At 32.3% G+C, this 16198-nt stretch overlaps 1 protein-coding gene across 4 annotated transcripts in view; it reads left to right on the plus strand.

Moving 5' to 3' along the window:
* The window catches only part of Sobp (Sine oculis-binding protein), a 42990-nt gene that overhangs the window by 21382 nt on the left and 5410 nt on the right, over positions 1–16198 (plus strand). For 3 of the 4 annotated variants that reach the window (XM_076397150.1, XM_076397151.1, XM_076397152.1), the window contains one exon: positions 3853–3991. In XM_076397150.1, coding sequence (XP_076253265.1) covers positions 3853–3991 — 139 coding nt within the window. Of the gene's footprint in view, positions 1–3669; positions 3775–3852; positions 3992–16198 lie in introns of those variants that run through there. The other variant, XM_076397153.1, reaches the window with a different exon arrangement.

Consider the following 16198-nt stretch of genomic DNA (forward strand, 5'->3'; position numbering starts at 1 on the left):
TTAGAGCTAAACAAGAAGAAGCTTACTCAACAATGAAACAAACAAAAAGAAGTGTAGCGCAAGGCGGTGTTTTGGGTTGACAATGTATGACCAATTTTTACAGTTTTTTAGCAAATCTTGTTCTAGTTAAATAGACTAGACAACAGTTTCATATAATAGCGCCATGTTTTAGGTAACATACAAAAGTTTTTATTTTTTTGAAGCGTTTATCCATTAAGGCATGCTACAAAGATTAGATGAGGTCAAGTCTGATTCCACTGGCCAAAGAAGCATTCATTTTTGTATGTTTGAGATTATCGCAAAAATATACTTTTCATAACCCGTCACAATTCTCCACAATTCTTTATTGTCAGCGGAAACTCCGAAATTTATCATTTTCCCACTATAAATACAAATACTATTTGCCTGTTTTCTAAAAGAGCATGCAATTCCGAATTTTCAATATTTCGATACTGTCCAAGGCGCGATTTAAAATCGAAATTAACATTGTTGGAACTACATTTGTTACCAATAATTCCATTGGCAATAGGACATGGTTAACATGAATTATGGTACATCTTGATCGCATTGTATTATATGTTTTTTTCTTGTTGTCTATTGCTACTATAATTAATAGAAAGAAAAAGCATACATTTCAAATATGTTAATTCTTTAACAGTAACTTATCGTTGCATGTCGCTAATAAACATAGGCTTCAGAGCGAAGGTTGGTCTGATTCAAACAGATTAATATCAAATGTTGTATCATATGTCATATTTTTAACGTTGAAGTCATATTTATCGGTACCATTACAAAAGTAGTTTGTAGGGTGATTGAAAATGTATCGATATTTTTGGCCAATATTAACCTAGCAGATATCGATCTTTTTTAAAATAACAATATATGGAAATATCCAAATTAAATAATCGATAGTTGAATATCGATTTTTTACAATTAGGACATTCACATATTGGATATGTAGGACAACATGATATAGTGAGTTCTTGTAGTTTTTAACAATTGATCATGTTTGAGTATATTTAGGCTTGGAACATTGAATCTTCGTGCACATTCTCTACCAGGTCTTTGTTATGACGAATATCAATCTTGAGTTTACCAAGCTTTAGTAATTTGAAAAATATTAATTATTTTATGCTTGTAAAAATTCATTCATTAATATGCAATGAATGAATTTCCAATTTGTAGGACTTTTATTATCTGTAGTCGTATCTAAAGTTGATATGCTGTTTTTTCGCTAACTTTCAACGTCGTGCGTTTAACGGAACAATTTATTGAAGGTAGCTTTGTATTAAGAATATTTGTAAGAAATCGATGGAAATCAATATTTATAATTTGATTTATATGGAATAACGTATTCTTATAAATAAATTAAATTATTGTTTTACGATTACTAAACATATTAAATCTAATTAAACAACTTATAACATAACGTGCTATTGTATTTTTCATTATTTACAAAGGATACTCCCGACCCGATTATATTGCATTATTGACAAAACCCTTAATCATAAACACTTCGTTCATTACACCTCACATATAGGCATAAACGTAAGGCCGTGTCAGCCATATTCTTTTATTTATTGAGAAAACCGCCAAAGTACATGTTCGTTGTCCCAACTGGGCAAACTTCAAACAACAAGTTTCTATGATATAGTCAAGCGTTGGGAACTATCGACTGAAAACAGTCGAAACAGTCAATAGTCAAAAAACTAGCGACTGAAAATAGTAAGTACTATGTTCAGTCAAATGTACGATTCGACTGTTTTGTTCGTGATGTCAGACGAAGATTGAAGATCTTTTGCTGTATAAATTGTGAGAGAGGAAAGGACGGAGATCTATGGAATGGAATAGTATCCCAAAAATGTTTTATCATATTTAAATATGTTAATTGCTATTTTCAAATAATATACTATAATAAATATAGACAATACAATAGAACTTAAACAAAACCTAAAAACTAAAGATGTACAATAACCATAAATACTAAATAAAAATTAAAAATAAATCTAATCATAAAAAAAAACTAATTCATGACTTAATTCAAAATGATTGCACAATAACTATAGGTTCCTCGAGGTTTTAAAATAAAGTTAATGCTTTATTTATTATTGAACAGAAATATTTTTTAACAAAAATGGAGAGAGTAATCGAATTATTTCATATTATTGAATAATAAAAATAAATTGAAAATAAAAAAAGTCAAAAGTATTTTACTATTTATCATTCACAATGTTAATATTTTTACCCTATTACATAAACAATCTTAAAAAATATCATTCCAAAATGCTGCTATATTAATATACAATATATATATTAATATACACATATACATATATATAATATAATTTATGTAAGCATAAATTACGTACATTTATGCCAATGTCGCGGCTAAGACGACAGAGCCAGAACGTTAAAAATCAATTGAATGAAACTAGTAGAACCAAAAGTAGTAACTAAAAGTACACGACTGAAACAGTTGATAGTAAATAGTAACAAAATTAGTCGGATCGAAAATAGCGACTGAAACGGTTACTGGTAAAAAGTAGTAAAATCACTCGAACCAAAATTAGTGACTGAAACAGTCGATAGTAAAAAGTAGTCAGTTACTAAACAGTCGATAGTTGATTTCAGTCTATAGTTCCCAACATTAATATAGTCTATATTGAAAGGTTTCCCAAGTGTTCGATGTCCTTAACAATAATAATCAACGGCTGAGTAACTGATCTAATGCAATTGGTCTTTGGAGGTCATATACCATAATCTGCAAGGTGCTGCTCAAAATCCAGTAGTCCAGCTTCAGCCGCCTTACACTGACGCTTGTGCTAGGAATCCATGGACAAAGTGTTTTTCAAAGCATGGGTGATTCCTAATTTGTATAGTATATGGCTAGGTCTATAGTATATATATTTTTAGCATGTCATTAAACTATGCCAAGGAATGCAAGTTGGCAATTGAATGTCAATCAACATGTCTTCTCTTCTTGATATTTTATTTTCTTGATAGATAAATTTATTCCGATTAATTGAATTAATTCAAAAGAAAATAATTTATGACCTCCCTGAAATCCTACAGACAGGGCCAGTTTTAAAACGTACAGAGCATAAAACTTGTGATTTATTTGAAAACTTTTTAACAGTCACAAGTAGAGATTTAGCGAATCAACTGAACAAATGGTGCTGCCGACCTAATGCTATTACAATATAAATGAAGCCCTTAATTCTAAACCACGACCGTTTCACTCGCACTATATAACATATATTAGTGTTTAGTCGCTAGGAATTGAAGCAAAAACTGTCAATGTTAGCGAATGAAACGCAGATTTAAAATAAACGATAACAACTTTAAGTATCAGATGAACATTGAAAAACTGTTGGTAGTTTTTACGATAAGTTATATGTTTTTGTCTGTAAAAATATCACTTTATAATTTTGTAATACGAATATCACTTTTTCTTGATGTGTCATTGTTTGGACTGTATATTTATTTTCTATTACCCTTCAGATATGTTTCTATCAACTGCAGTGCTCCGCTGCAATATTTATATTTATAGCTTGTATTTCTAACATATTTAATCTTTTATTTTATTGTCGTTAATATAAGATAATAAGATAGACAGATAAGGATAATAGATAAGGCCGATACAGTGATTGGCATATATACAGATAAATACTTGTTTAGAAAATAGTATTAGATTTTGTGTTAAAAAGCTTTATTTTCTACTACTGTTAATGGAATGGATGTTAATACCAATGTTGAAATAACACGTATATCAAAGTAATTTTAAACTTAAACTTAAAACTTGAACATTTTCTAAACATATTGATATCTAAGTCAGGTGCATTTGTTTTTTAGGAATTTGCTGAGACTGCAATGAATGAACTGCTCGGCTGGTATGGATACGAAACGTCTAGAAGCGATGTAAAAGTCCCAACCAACTGCAGGTCCTATTCGGGTAGCAACGATTCAGAAGGCGAATCTCTGAAATTCAACGGTTAGTATTACGTTTCGAACAAAATGAAGGTTTCCAATCTTGATAAAATATCCGATTTTCTATTTGCTGTTTCTTTTAACTCACTTTCCACAATTTTTTTAATAAAAAATAATTATCGCAAAATAAAATACTTCAAAACCATCACCAGGGCTGACTTTGAATAGTATAAATTTTCTCATGCCATTTTTAAATCACTATCTATGATCTTAATCCATGTTTTTTGGATCTGATCATTATGTTGGTAAGAATTCGTTCACTCGTTATTCTGTAATCTGCGTCAAGTCTTCTTTAAATATTCAAGCTTACTTCAGTTTGTAGCACTATCCATGCTTCGGAAACATACAGAGACAATGGGCAAAATAAGTCATCAGAATAGCCATATATTATGGTAATTGAAGTTCTGCAATGAGGTTTTCAAGAACTAACCTCAAGATTGGTATCAGTAAATATGGCGTTGTTGTCAGCAAACATTAAATCGCCCAAGAGCTTTCTATCAGTTTGTACGTCATGTTTTTGTTACTTTTCGTATAATTCTAACCAGTACGATGTTGAAATCCACTGAATAAACAATATTGAAAACACTAGTTCCAATATCCTTGGGAAACACCAGTTCATATTGAAAATGAATCCGAAAAATAATATTGTATTTCCTCATAGTTAAGAGACTTTTTAATAAATTTATGGTAGAATATGCTGAGCTTCCAAATCTGCTCAAAGTAAGAAGCAGTAAATATAGCCAAAAGCAGAACGAAAGTCGATCAAAAATAATAAAACACACTTTCAACAATTAACATATTTTTTTATAGTGTCGAAGTGCAATTGATTGATCTATAGAGCTGCGATTTGGTCGACTTACTTATTCTTGTTGTTTTCGTCTTGGTTCTTTTTGAGCTCGTTTCTCATTCTTACTAACTTTCTCTCATTTATGTAATTTTTATTAATAATTGAAATCAGCGAGTTTTTGTGCTTTTGCAATCTTTAAACATTCGTTAGATAACCAGGTTCGTATATGTTCTATATATACTACTACTATATATAAGACTCACGTTCTATATCTAACCCTTGCACATGCTTTATTTGGCACAATATCAATATCAACCTGCTGCTCAAGAATTCTTGTTCTAAAATCTAGAAAATCTAGAATTCTAAAGGACTAATTGAAAAAAAGAGTGAAGGGAGACTCTTTTGAGAGTACACTTTTTTCATAATATCTAACTTTCTAAAATAGTAAAAAATATATCTAAAAATAATGTATACAGAAAGTTCTACATTACAAATGTTTATTTGTATGTTAGTGTTAGTGTATTAGTACAAAATTTTAATTTTTTTTATTATTTAATTAATATATTGTTACTAATCGTTTCCGTCTAATCTACAATTTGTCTTTATGCTAACTTAAATCTAGATATATAACTAGGAGGACCCATCGGCCCTAACTCAGTCTCTGGTGAAATAATGTTTATACATGTCACTGCTGAATTTTTTAATATATGCACCTCACTACATAACACTACACAAGATCAGATGGTTTGGTTCTTTTGAGTCTGTGTCCTATTCTGGTGGTATCCAAAAGTTGCAATATTTCAATATTAGTATGAGAATGGAGTCTTTCCTCATGCCCCCTTGCAATTCTCTTGACTTCTTGACTGACTGTGGGTATCTGAAGGTCTCGATGTAGATAATCAGTCTTATAGTATTTGGGTGCACCCACAATACCTCTCAGGACTTTGTTCTGAAAAATTTGTATTTTATTAATGTTACTCTTTGTAGAACATCCCCATAATTGAACTCCGTATGTCCATGTAGGTTTCAATATTTGCTTATATAATAGCAATTTATTATGTACTGATAATTGTGATTTTCTTCCAATTAGCTAGTACATTTTCCTATATTTCAATTCCAGTTCTTTTCTTTTCTTCTTTATTTGTTCCTTCCAGCGAAGTTTTGCATCGAGATTCATTCCGAGATATTTAACGTTGTTGCTATATGGAATGATAGTGTTATTTAATGTTATTGGTGGTTGTACGGCCTGTTTATAGGTGAACTGCACATGTACAGATTTACTTTCATTAATTCTTATTTTTCAAGCTTCTGTCCGATTATTTATATTGTCACTTGCCTGTTGCCTGTAATTTTCGTGAGGCTTCTTCACTATTGTCCCCGATAACTATAATCGCAGTATCATCAGCAAATGTAGCCACCGTGATATTTTCCATTTGTAGTATATCACAAGTGTAAAGTAGATAAAGCATTGGTCCCAGTACACTTCCTTGTGGTACAACTGCTTTAGCTTCTTTTATTGTAGAATAAGCTTCTTCTTGCTTGACTCTAAACATTCCGGTTGTAATATATGATTTTAATAGTTCGGTGTGCTGTTTTGGTAGCATTTTTTGTAGTTTATGAACAAGGCCTTCATGCCAAACCTTATCCAAGGCTTTTTCAATAACATCTGTTAATCTGTGGACCTGGTCAATTGTTGAGTGTTTTTTAATAAACCCAAACTGGTGTGTTGGTATTAGGTTTTTACTCTCTATGATCGATTTTATTCTTTTCAACAGGAGTTTTTTAAAAACCTTAATGTCAGTTTTAATAACTTAACTCTTTCGGCGAGACTAATTCAATCATCGAATTTTCAGTTTCTATGTCCGGTAAATTATGTTCAATATTAGCTTCATTTGGTTTGAAAGTTTTTTTCTAGATATTCAGCAAATGCTTCTACTTTTTGGCGATTGCCACGTGCCCAATCCCACATAGGTCTCTTATAGGTGGACTGTGTAGACATGAGCGCTTTAGATATTTTGTGGCTTTCCAGAGTGAGTAATCAGTTTCTTCTCTCTGAATCTAATCTGTTAAATTTCTGAGATAGTCATTTATGGTTTTGTTTTTTATTTCCAGTATTTCTCTTTTCAGTCTTTGGGTTATATTTTTTAAACTATTTTTATTTTCAGGTGTTCTGTTTTGTTGCCATTTTTTCGTAATTTACGTTTTTCAGCTACCATTTCCTTCACTTCTTTTGGATAATTAATTCCTTTAGTTGTACTCTTAATTTCTGGAGTATTATTCCAAGCAGCTTGTTGAATATCTACTACGAATTTTTCTGCTTCAAGATTTAATTGTTCAGTTGTCTTGAGGGGTACATTTAGTTGAATTCGTTTGTTCAATTCTTCAGCAAATCCTTCCCAGTCTGTTCTCTTGTTTGTTAACGTTGGGTTTCTTTCTTTTCTTATTATATTTTCGCTCAACGTCAAAATCACTGGCTTATAATCTGAACTTAACTCAAAATTTTCTTCGACTTTTATATTGTTGGATGTTATGTTTCTTACTATGAAGAAATCTAACAGGTCTGGAGTTTTTTCTTGATCAGTCGGCCAATAAGTTGGTTTTCCTGTTGACATGTAACTACATCTTAATTCAGTAGCTCTTTATGCAGTTCATTGCCTTTAGTTGTTGTTATTCTGGATCCCCATCTTGTATTTTTTGCATAAAATTTGGAATAAATAAATTTAAACTGTATCAACCATATTAAAGGCTCTGAAAGAAAAATGTGTTTAAATTTTTGAATCAATCAAGCCGACAGTCAGATGCTGTCCATTTTCTATTATTCCGGAACTTAGCTATTGCCTGACAATGATTACTTTTACTTCATAAAATAATCTAATTTAAAACCTGAACTGAAATGAGAGTTGAAAAATGTTTCTCATGTATGTTATCAATATAACATACTCCTTAAATCTTTGGTTTAGTCTCTTTGTTTTCCTTAAGCGATATTACGCAAATCTCAATAATTGTCTACGCTTCTATATGTTAACTCACGTCAGAAAATTTATACCATTTCCATTTTTCTGGTGAACTCCTATCACCCTTACTCATTTAGCTGTATTTTATCCCATAATACTGTTAGAAGATGTTATTGTCACTACCTCGTATCCTGATCGCTTTTGAAGACGACACTTTCAAATCTAATCAATTTCAATATTTTCAACATTCATATTTCATATTACATCAAAATGATCTTCAACTGATAACACCTGTTAGAAATATTAGATGCCTGCATGTATTCTGATTATTTTTTCACTTTTTAAAGCATTTATTGAGAAAAATTAGTACATATATCAACAAAATATTTTTCTGGCAACATTTTTTTCTTTAATCTCTTAGAACGTCAACAATCTGCCCGTGGGTAGTAAGTATTATTGTATGATTTCCGTTATATAATATAACCATCCTAACATGTAGATCACTTCAGTAAGTAACTTATCTACTTACTTACTAACTTATCCAGTAGTCTAACTTATTCTAGAGATTATTAAATCTCACTCTGTGTGTCTATTAATCAGTTCGTATGATAGTTTACGTTTGAGCAGACGCACTTTACTGTCGTCGCACACATTTAACTGTTTGGTGAGTGCATTGGGATGCATTAATAGTCTTTCAAAGTACTTCGCACTGAATCATCTGATATCGCGTTGAATCAGTTTGTTGGACACGTAATATGGGACATCGACGATTACTCGCAACACTTTATTCTGGAACCTCTGGAGGATATCTATGTTAGATTTGCTAGTAGTACCCCAGAGTTCAATACCATAGGTCTAGATAGGCCTAAGTATTGACTTATATAGCAAAACCTTGTTATCTAATGATAATTTAGATTTACGACCTATCAGCCAAAACATTTGGTTTAGTTTAAACCCAAGCTGTTTGCGTTTTGTCACTATATGTTTTTTTCAAGTCAGATGTCCATCAAAATACATTCCCAGATATTTAACGTTGTCTGCTTACGGAATTTCATGATTGTTAAATTTTACTGAGTGACATGTTCTTCTACAAAGGGTGAATGTCATATGGATAGATTTTGTCTCATTTGCTTTGATACGCCACGTTTTCAACCACAATTCGACTTTGTTAAGATGACGTTGGAGGTTTTTTATGGCTGATATAGGATACTCGTGTGATGATAAAAATGCTGTATCGTCAGTATATGTTGCAACAGTAGTGTTTCTTGAAGTCGGTAGGTCAGCGTATACATAAGATATAGCAATGGGCCAAGAACGCTGCCCTACGGAAGACCCGAATATATTGAGTGTAGGTCAGTGTATTCGTCACCCTATTTGACGATAAAATATCTGTCTGTGAGGTATGATTTCAGCAGTTGAAAGTGCATATGGGTTAAAATCTTTTTCAATTTAACGTGCAGTCCATGTGCCACACCTTGTCGAAGGCTGTCGATGATCTGGAATAATATTTCTCTCCTCTGCGATTAATTCTTAATTATCTCTTAATGGATAGTTTTTCGAAAAGTTTTGAGATGATAGATAACAGTTTTATAGGACGATAGGAGGAGACGTCTTCTGATTTTTTTCATGTTTAAGAATCATAATGATTTGAGCCACTTTTCAAGTGCTAGGAAAATAATTAAGTCTTAGCATGACATTAAATATGAATGTTATTAATTTGATGCACTATCCTAAGAGCTCTTTCAAGATTCTTCCAGTTATTAGGTCAAAACCAGGAGCTTTTTATCATTGATTTCTTTAAGTATTGTTTGTTTTACTTCCTTAACAGTAAATTTCTGATGTGGCAGATCCATTTCAAACGTGTTAAGAGTGTTAAGAAAGTCAACTATGTTAATTTCTTCTGTTGCGGATATTTCAGACGGGTACGGATTAAATACGGTTTTTAAGTGTTTGGAGAAAACTTCCGCTTTATCTTTATCATTCCTAGCCCAGGTATAGTTGTCAATTTTAATGGGTGGATTATGTTGTTGAGGTATTTTAATCTTTTTTTGTTACTTTCCAGAGAGACTATTCAGTTACATCAGTTGGCGTTAAGTTTTCTAAATAGTTTTGAATTCCTTGCTATTGTTCCTTATTTATTAGCTCTCTCAGCTCTTTTGTGGCCTTGTTGAATTTTCTCTTGTCTCCTTCTGTTCTGATTTGTTTTTCTGGCAACATGATGATACGGTTTTGAAAGAACTATGTTGGGTTGATAGCGATGTTCCATTTACTAATTTTCGAACTTCTTCAGCTAAACCATTCTAGACCTATGAAAATTTAAAATATAATAGTAATAGTAGGAAAAAACATGCAATTAAAATAAATGTTATTCAAGTATGTTTTATGTAGTTATTTGGAAAATACATGAAAAAATGCTTTATAATTTTACAATTTGCCTAAAATCAGAAATATATTTTTTTATTAATTACAGTAGTAATATCATTTTAAAGGGGAATTTATAAAATTTTCTATTTTCAATGATATTAATTCATTTCACATTAATATATTAGCCTTTAATAAATTCCCTATCTTTGAACATTAATGAAAACTTTTGTATTTCTATAATACTATTTCACATGAAAATAAATGTAATAATAATTCTAGATGATAACTGATCTGATATATTGTGAGCTTAAATATTTCCTAAATACTATTAATACTATTAAAATGAACATACTACAAAAACTATCAAATCTCACAATTTCTGTTCGAACGTTCAACAAGTAGGAAATATTTTGCCTTATCGTAAATATAACGCATCTTAAATAAATTGTATGTTATGTTTAATATCTTTTATTTTTTAATATTTTCTTTGATATATATTTATTATCAGTATGTAATTCCACAAGTATTTGCTGATTGAAAATATTACTAAAGTATTTTCTTATTTATATTAAGTTTAGTACTTAATTTTGGAATCAAATCAAGTCAAGATAATGCTTCATTCACTGATAAATTAAAGTACCTCCCAAGCTTTCTTAGGCTTCATCTATCGTACTGATGAATTTGAATAAATTCGGTATAATTTGTCAATTTACTTCATTTCAATTTGGAAATGCTTAAAATTATGTTTTTACCCACATTTGTTCTTTTCATAGATTTCCGTTTAGAGCATTCACAGATGACTGATGATCTTTCTACTAATGCCAAACATGTATTCATATTTTCATTTCCGAATGGCAATGCAAAAATATCTGTAAATAAAAATATGTTAAATACATAACATATCAATTACAGAATTGCCATGATGAAGGGCTTACTGTTTAACTCTATCTTTGTTAAACAATGGTCTTCCATATTTGGTTTTATAGTAAGCCTGTCTAAAATGAAAATAATGATAATATTAGGCCTTATTATTTTAGTAATTAAGCTTCTTCTGATATACATTAAGATGCTCTTGGAAATAATTCACCCTTTTCAGACCACTATAACCCAAAACATAACCAACATTTAAGAAATGATATGGCTAGAGAGAATATTTAAAAATTCTAGGAAACACTAGAGAATATTTTTAATTATCAATATTTTATCCAATATTTGTACAATGAAATAAACGGAACTTTGTTTACTTCAGCATTTTTTCTTAAAATTAATTAACATGAAATTTGTCATTCATCTTGCTTTTATACTTATAGCCGCTAAGCTTCAAAAACCAAAACTCCAAACCAAAACCAAATTTTGTGGTGTATCCTTTACAACTTTTGCAACATGTGGTCGAGCGTTGTTATATTGTAGGCTTGCATCTGTTACTCGCTATTGCTAGTTTTTGCAACAAAATGACGTTCAATTTTTTACTTCGTGTCTGTAGAGATCTGCAATAATATCTTCTTTCGATTTTAGTAGTTCTTAGTACACTACACCTTGCTGGTTCCACCATGCGCAGCCAAACATTAATATTCCACTTTAGTCGTCACATCATGGTAGTCGCAATGCGTCACAAAAAACTTTTTTGCCTGTTAAGCAATGAAATGGAAATGTTAAAATGGTTCAGTAGGGAATTTTGCCTCATTTTGTATCTTTATTGCATTACACTGACAACAAAATCACCCCATGTAAATCATGGAAACCAAAAACAGCAGCAGAACTTTCTAAAAATGTGTGATGGGCTTCGGTAGCAAATATTTTCAAATTAAACAACAAAACCAATGAATGTCGAATACTAAATAGAAAACTATTATTTTATATAGAGAAATATCTAAACCATCGATTTTAACAGGGTAGATTGTTTAATACTTGTCTACATTGATTTTCATGATCAAGTACGAGACCTTATCATTGTTTATCTTAACGCTACGACTCCATTCATCTGTGACAGCATTAAACGCGTTTTTTAAAAATAGAACTGGAATGATTTATTAAAAGCGATCCCAATTTATTTATATCCGTAAATGAACGGCTATGCTAAGCGGAGAACATTGAAATGATGATGAAAATTCTTCGAAAACTGTACTGGATAGGAAAACCGAGCACTTGTACGAAGGAGCCCTATCGAATAACCGGGCTATTAATTTCACAGCGAATTCAACACCCTTTCGGGTATTGTTTACGCTTTCGAAAGAACAGTCTTGCGCTTCGAACTCGGTACGAAAGGCTCATACCCTATGGTTTTTCGAAATATAATTGCCGTAAAACTCTAATCCCTTAATTGTAGTATACGTTTTACGATTAGTCGAACTTTAGATCATTATATAACATGTCCGGTGGGACTCATTTTCCCTAGTTCTAGTCTGTTCAATAAAACAGTGAAGTCACCTCATCAATATGTATGATTTCAAAAAATTGCAATGTTGCCGCATCAACTTTGAATTTTAGTTCATTTTGGCTTTTTTATATAGCAATACCCTATTTCAAATAATATAATGAAACAAAAAGTTATCAAATATTATTTATTTTAACATTATCATGCATATATTATCCAAGGACTTAAATTACAGTTAAATATAGAGCCATAATAGTTTGTACTAGAGTTGTTCTATTATATTTACGTTACTTTCTCTTTTTCACACCACCTATAAGGTACTATGAGGTATAGTTCTAGGTACGTTTTTATGCAGTGGCATTACGTGGAGGCCTAATCCATCTAATTAACAATTGTACATCAAAGTAATGTATTTTACTTTCATTAGAAAACATATTTACCTCATTACCAGTCTTGGTAATTGTCAGCCTTGTATCATAATCCCACATTTTGAAATTTTCCAGTTACTATCACTTTCTGTATATTTGATGGAGTTCATCCAGACTAAAATTGTTATTGTACACAATACTTCTTTCCAGGTATCCAGAGTCGTCCTGCATACCTATTGTAGTAATTCTTTACCACACCCCATATAAATTCTATTATATTGAATGTGCAGTAATAGGGAGGAAGACATAATAATATGTGGCCATATTGTTGATCTACTCTGTATCATTTTCCTCGAGATATTAAGGTGATCGTGATTCGTCACCCGCTTCCTATGTAGACGCTTTCTTTTCAGTCAATCCAACATTATATTGTTTTTTATTTTTTGAGAAATTTTAGTCACAATACCCATACTATTATTCAGAGCAGTTGCAACATGCTAAAAAGATTTCCAATAAAACCGTAGCAAATTAATATTTAATAGTATCAATATTTGCCCCTCTGATGCGTTTCACTGGCAAGAGAAAATCCCCATTCCTGTTCGAAGTAAGTGATTAGAGACACTCTCTATTCTGACTGTGACTATTTATTGGCTTGGGCATTTTCAATATAAATTTGGCAATATAAATGAAATAATTAAACAGAAATGTTATAAAATATAATTTATTTTAACATTATGGTACAACAGTCGCGGTATTTTCAACCAGAGTAATCACAAATATTAATCAGTGATTTGAAAATTATCAAAACAAACAAAGTACCAAATCAACGAGCGCTGGTTTAATTAATAGCCTCTGGTTATTATCACTAACCATTTGGAGAATTTCAATGTCATCGAATCAGCCTATAAAATCGCATTTTTGATATACCCTAATTCACTTTTATTTAAACGTAACATAATTAATTGATGCTTCCACTGTTATTTTACTTACCGATTAATTTATTGGGTTTTGGAAAAACTAGGTGACTTTTTTTTAGATAGTTGACATTTGTTGCAAGTAACAAATAACAAATCCTAAAAGAACTAGAAAGATCAAACGTTGAGCGTAATTTTGAGTGTCCGAGGGTGGATCAAATATGATGGGGACAAACGCTGTAGATAGCGAGCACGTATGTTTTGAAAGTCATGGCTTGAGTATATGATATTTTTTCCTAGAACCGGGTAGGGGAATCCTGTTACGGATACCTGGTTGGAAAGACCCGCAGGAATAAGCGAGTTGGACTGGTTATGTGGAGGCTGCCTCTGGGCTACCCACTAAACTCCACCCTATCAGCTGATCCAATGACCCTAACTGATAGTTCTTACTGTTAGTAAGGAGGGTGCCCGTAACCGGTAACACCATTAAGGGGCACAAGGGCCAGGCAAAGACGTGGCGTCATTATCACACCACGCAGCTTGCGGTATATGAGTTAATCGTTTGCCAGAGAAGGTCGAGACAATTTGGAGTTAAAGCACGACAGGGTAGTGTCGGTTGTGATAGAATAAGGCTACGAGGAGCCGAATGAGTTATTGGCCTAAAATATCGGCCATCTCGGTAATACATCTATTGTCCGAGAGACGAATAGTGGAGAAATATCTCGAGTAAAGCTCGGATACAAAATCGTGAACTTGGGTGCTAGGGGAAGCATTGTGGAACTCCTACGTCGATGGTTTTCCGGCTAGAGATAATATCTTTAATCTTCATCTGGAACGATCGTCCTGACAGAAATGATTTGATAAGAGCTGTTAGGTCATCAGTCAAACCTTGTCAAAAGCTTTGGTTAGGTCCAAGAAGACCGCTCCAAATCTTTCACGTCGGTTAAAAGTACAGTTGATTTTTGCGGCCAGCCGATGGGTATATGATAGCTGGGTCCCTTACGAACAGTGTGGCATAGTTTTCGTCCGCAGCGCATGTTTAACGCGAGTGTTACGACCATGAGTTAATGTCAAGTGCCAATCGCCGTAGCGCAATGCATTGTCATTCGTTTTTTAGTGTGGGAAGGCGTTAAAAAAATAGAAATGTTTCTGCGTTTATGAAATCAGTTCGGTAGTGAGTGCCTGAGTAGGGCTGCCGTGTTGAAATGCACGAAAGCATTCAAGGATGGCCGCGAAATCATCGAGAATAAGCCGCATGATCGTCGACCACGAACCAGCATCACACCAGACAACATTCGCCGCGTGGAACAACTCATTTTGAAGGACCGCTGAATGAATGTTCCAGACATTTCGGCTGAACTCGGCATCAGTAGTGGTAGTGTAGAGACGAGCAGGTCCGCGGGTAAGGTTCTGTGTACAGTGTTCTGGGACCGACGGGGCGTGCTTTACGTCGATTTCCTGCGCACCCAACGTACCATTAATGCTGCATGCTACTCTAACCGTCTAAAAACACACGTGAAACCCACTTATCGCTTGAAACGGAGGAACATTCCAACACGAAGTGCGATCGAAGAAGCAACGAAGCCCATCAAACCCTTATATAAACGTATGGTGACACTTTTTCGTCATATCCCAATTGTCAGCTTTGGTTTCAAGGATTTAAAAGTGTCGAAAAATTTTCATGTCAAAATGACAAAGATCTGGAAGGACTAAATAGTTAGAAGACCATGGATTACGAGATTTGTTGGATGAAAACCCAAGTCAAACTATCAAAAACTTTCAGACAACTTGATGCATAATTTTCAGACGTTTACATGTGATAGGAAACATCTAGCAGGCCGCCATACCACACAAATTTACTGAGAATACAATTCCACTCCTTCGCAACAAAAAAAAAGAAAAGTTTTTTGTGGTGTATTGTGGCTGGAGTTCAAAAGTAAATCTACTAGAATGACCCCAAGTGCATAAAGTGAAGGATTAATTTAGGAGAACCATCTACATAACAGAAAAGCTTAATAACGGTCATTTTGCTTACGAAAGCTATGGAACATTATTTTCTGCAGAATCAACCCATTAATAAGATCGTTAAATGTATTTATATTCAAATGTATTTTGAAGCTATAAGTATTTGAAATAGTAATTACAAAATACCTCAGCCTCATTTTAAATACCAATTACATTTTTAATAAAATATTTTTAACAAAAAAATTTTACCGACTTCAAAAATTAAATTAGGAGCCCACTAAAAAGTAAAAAATAATCGAACTTAGATGTTTTACACAAAAAAAACGTTTTAAAATAAAATATATTCATAATAATCGTTGTAATAACTAAATAAAAATAAACAAATACCCTATTTAACCTATCTACTACACGTATTTTATATTCTACTATATAAACACAATTTAGCTAGCTTAATACCTACCTAAAACTACTTATCTATTTTCTAT

Source organism: Rhynchophorus ferrugineus, unplaced genomic scaffold, assembly GCF_030347505.1.
Source record: "Rhynchophorus ferrugineus isolate W39M unplaced genomic scaffold, kcgeb_rfMv2 rfM2, whole genome shotgun sequence".
NCBI classification, from domain to species: Eukaryota; Metazoa; Arthropoda; class Insecta; order Coleoptera; family Curculionidae; genus Rhynchophorus; species Rhynchophorus ferrugineus.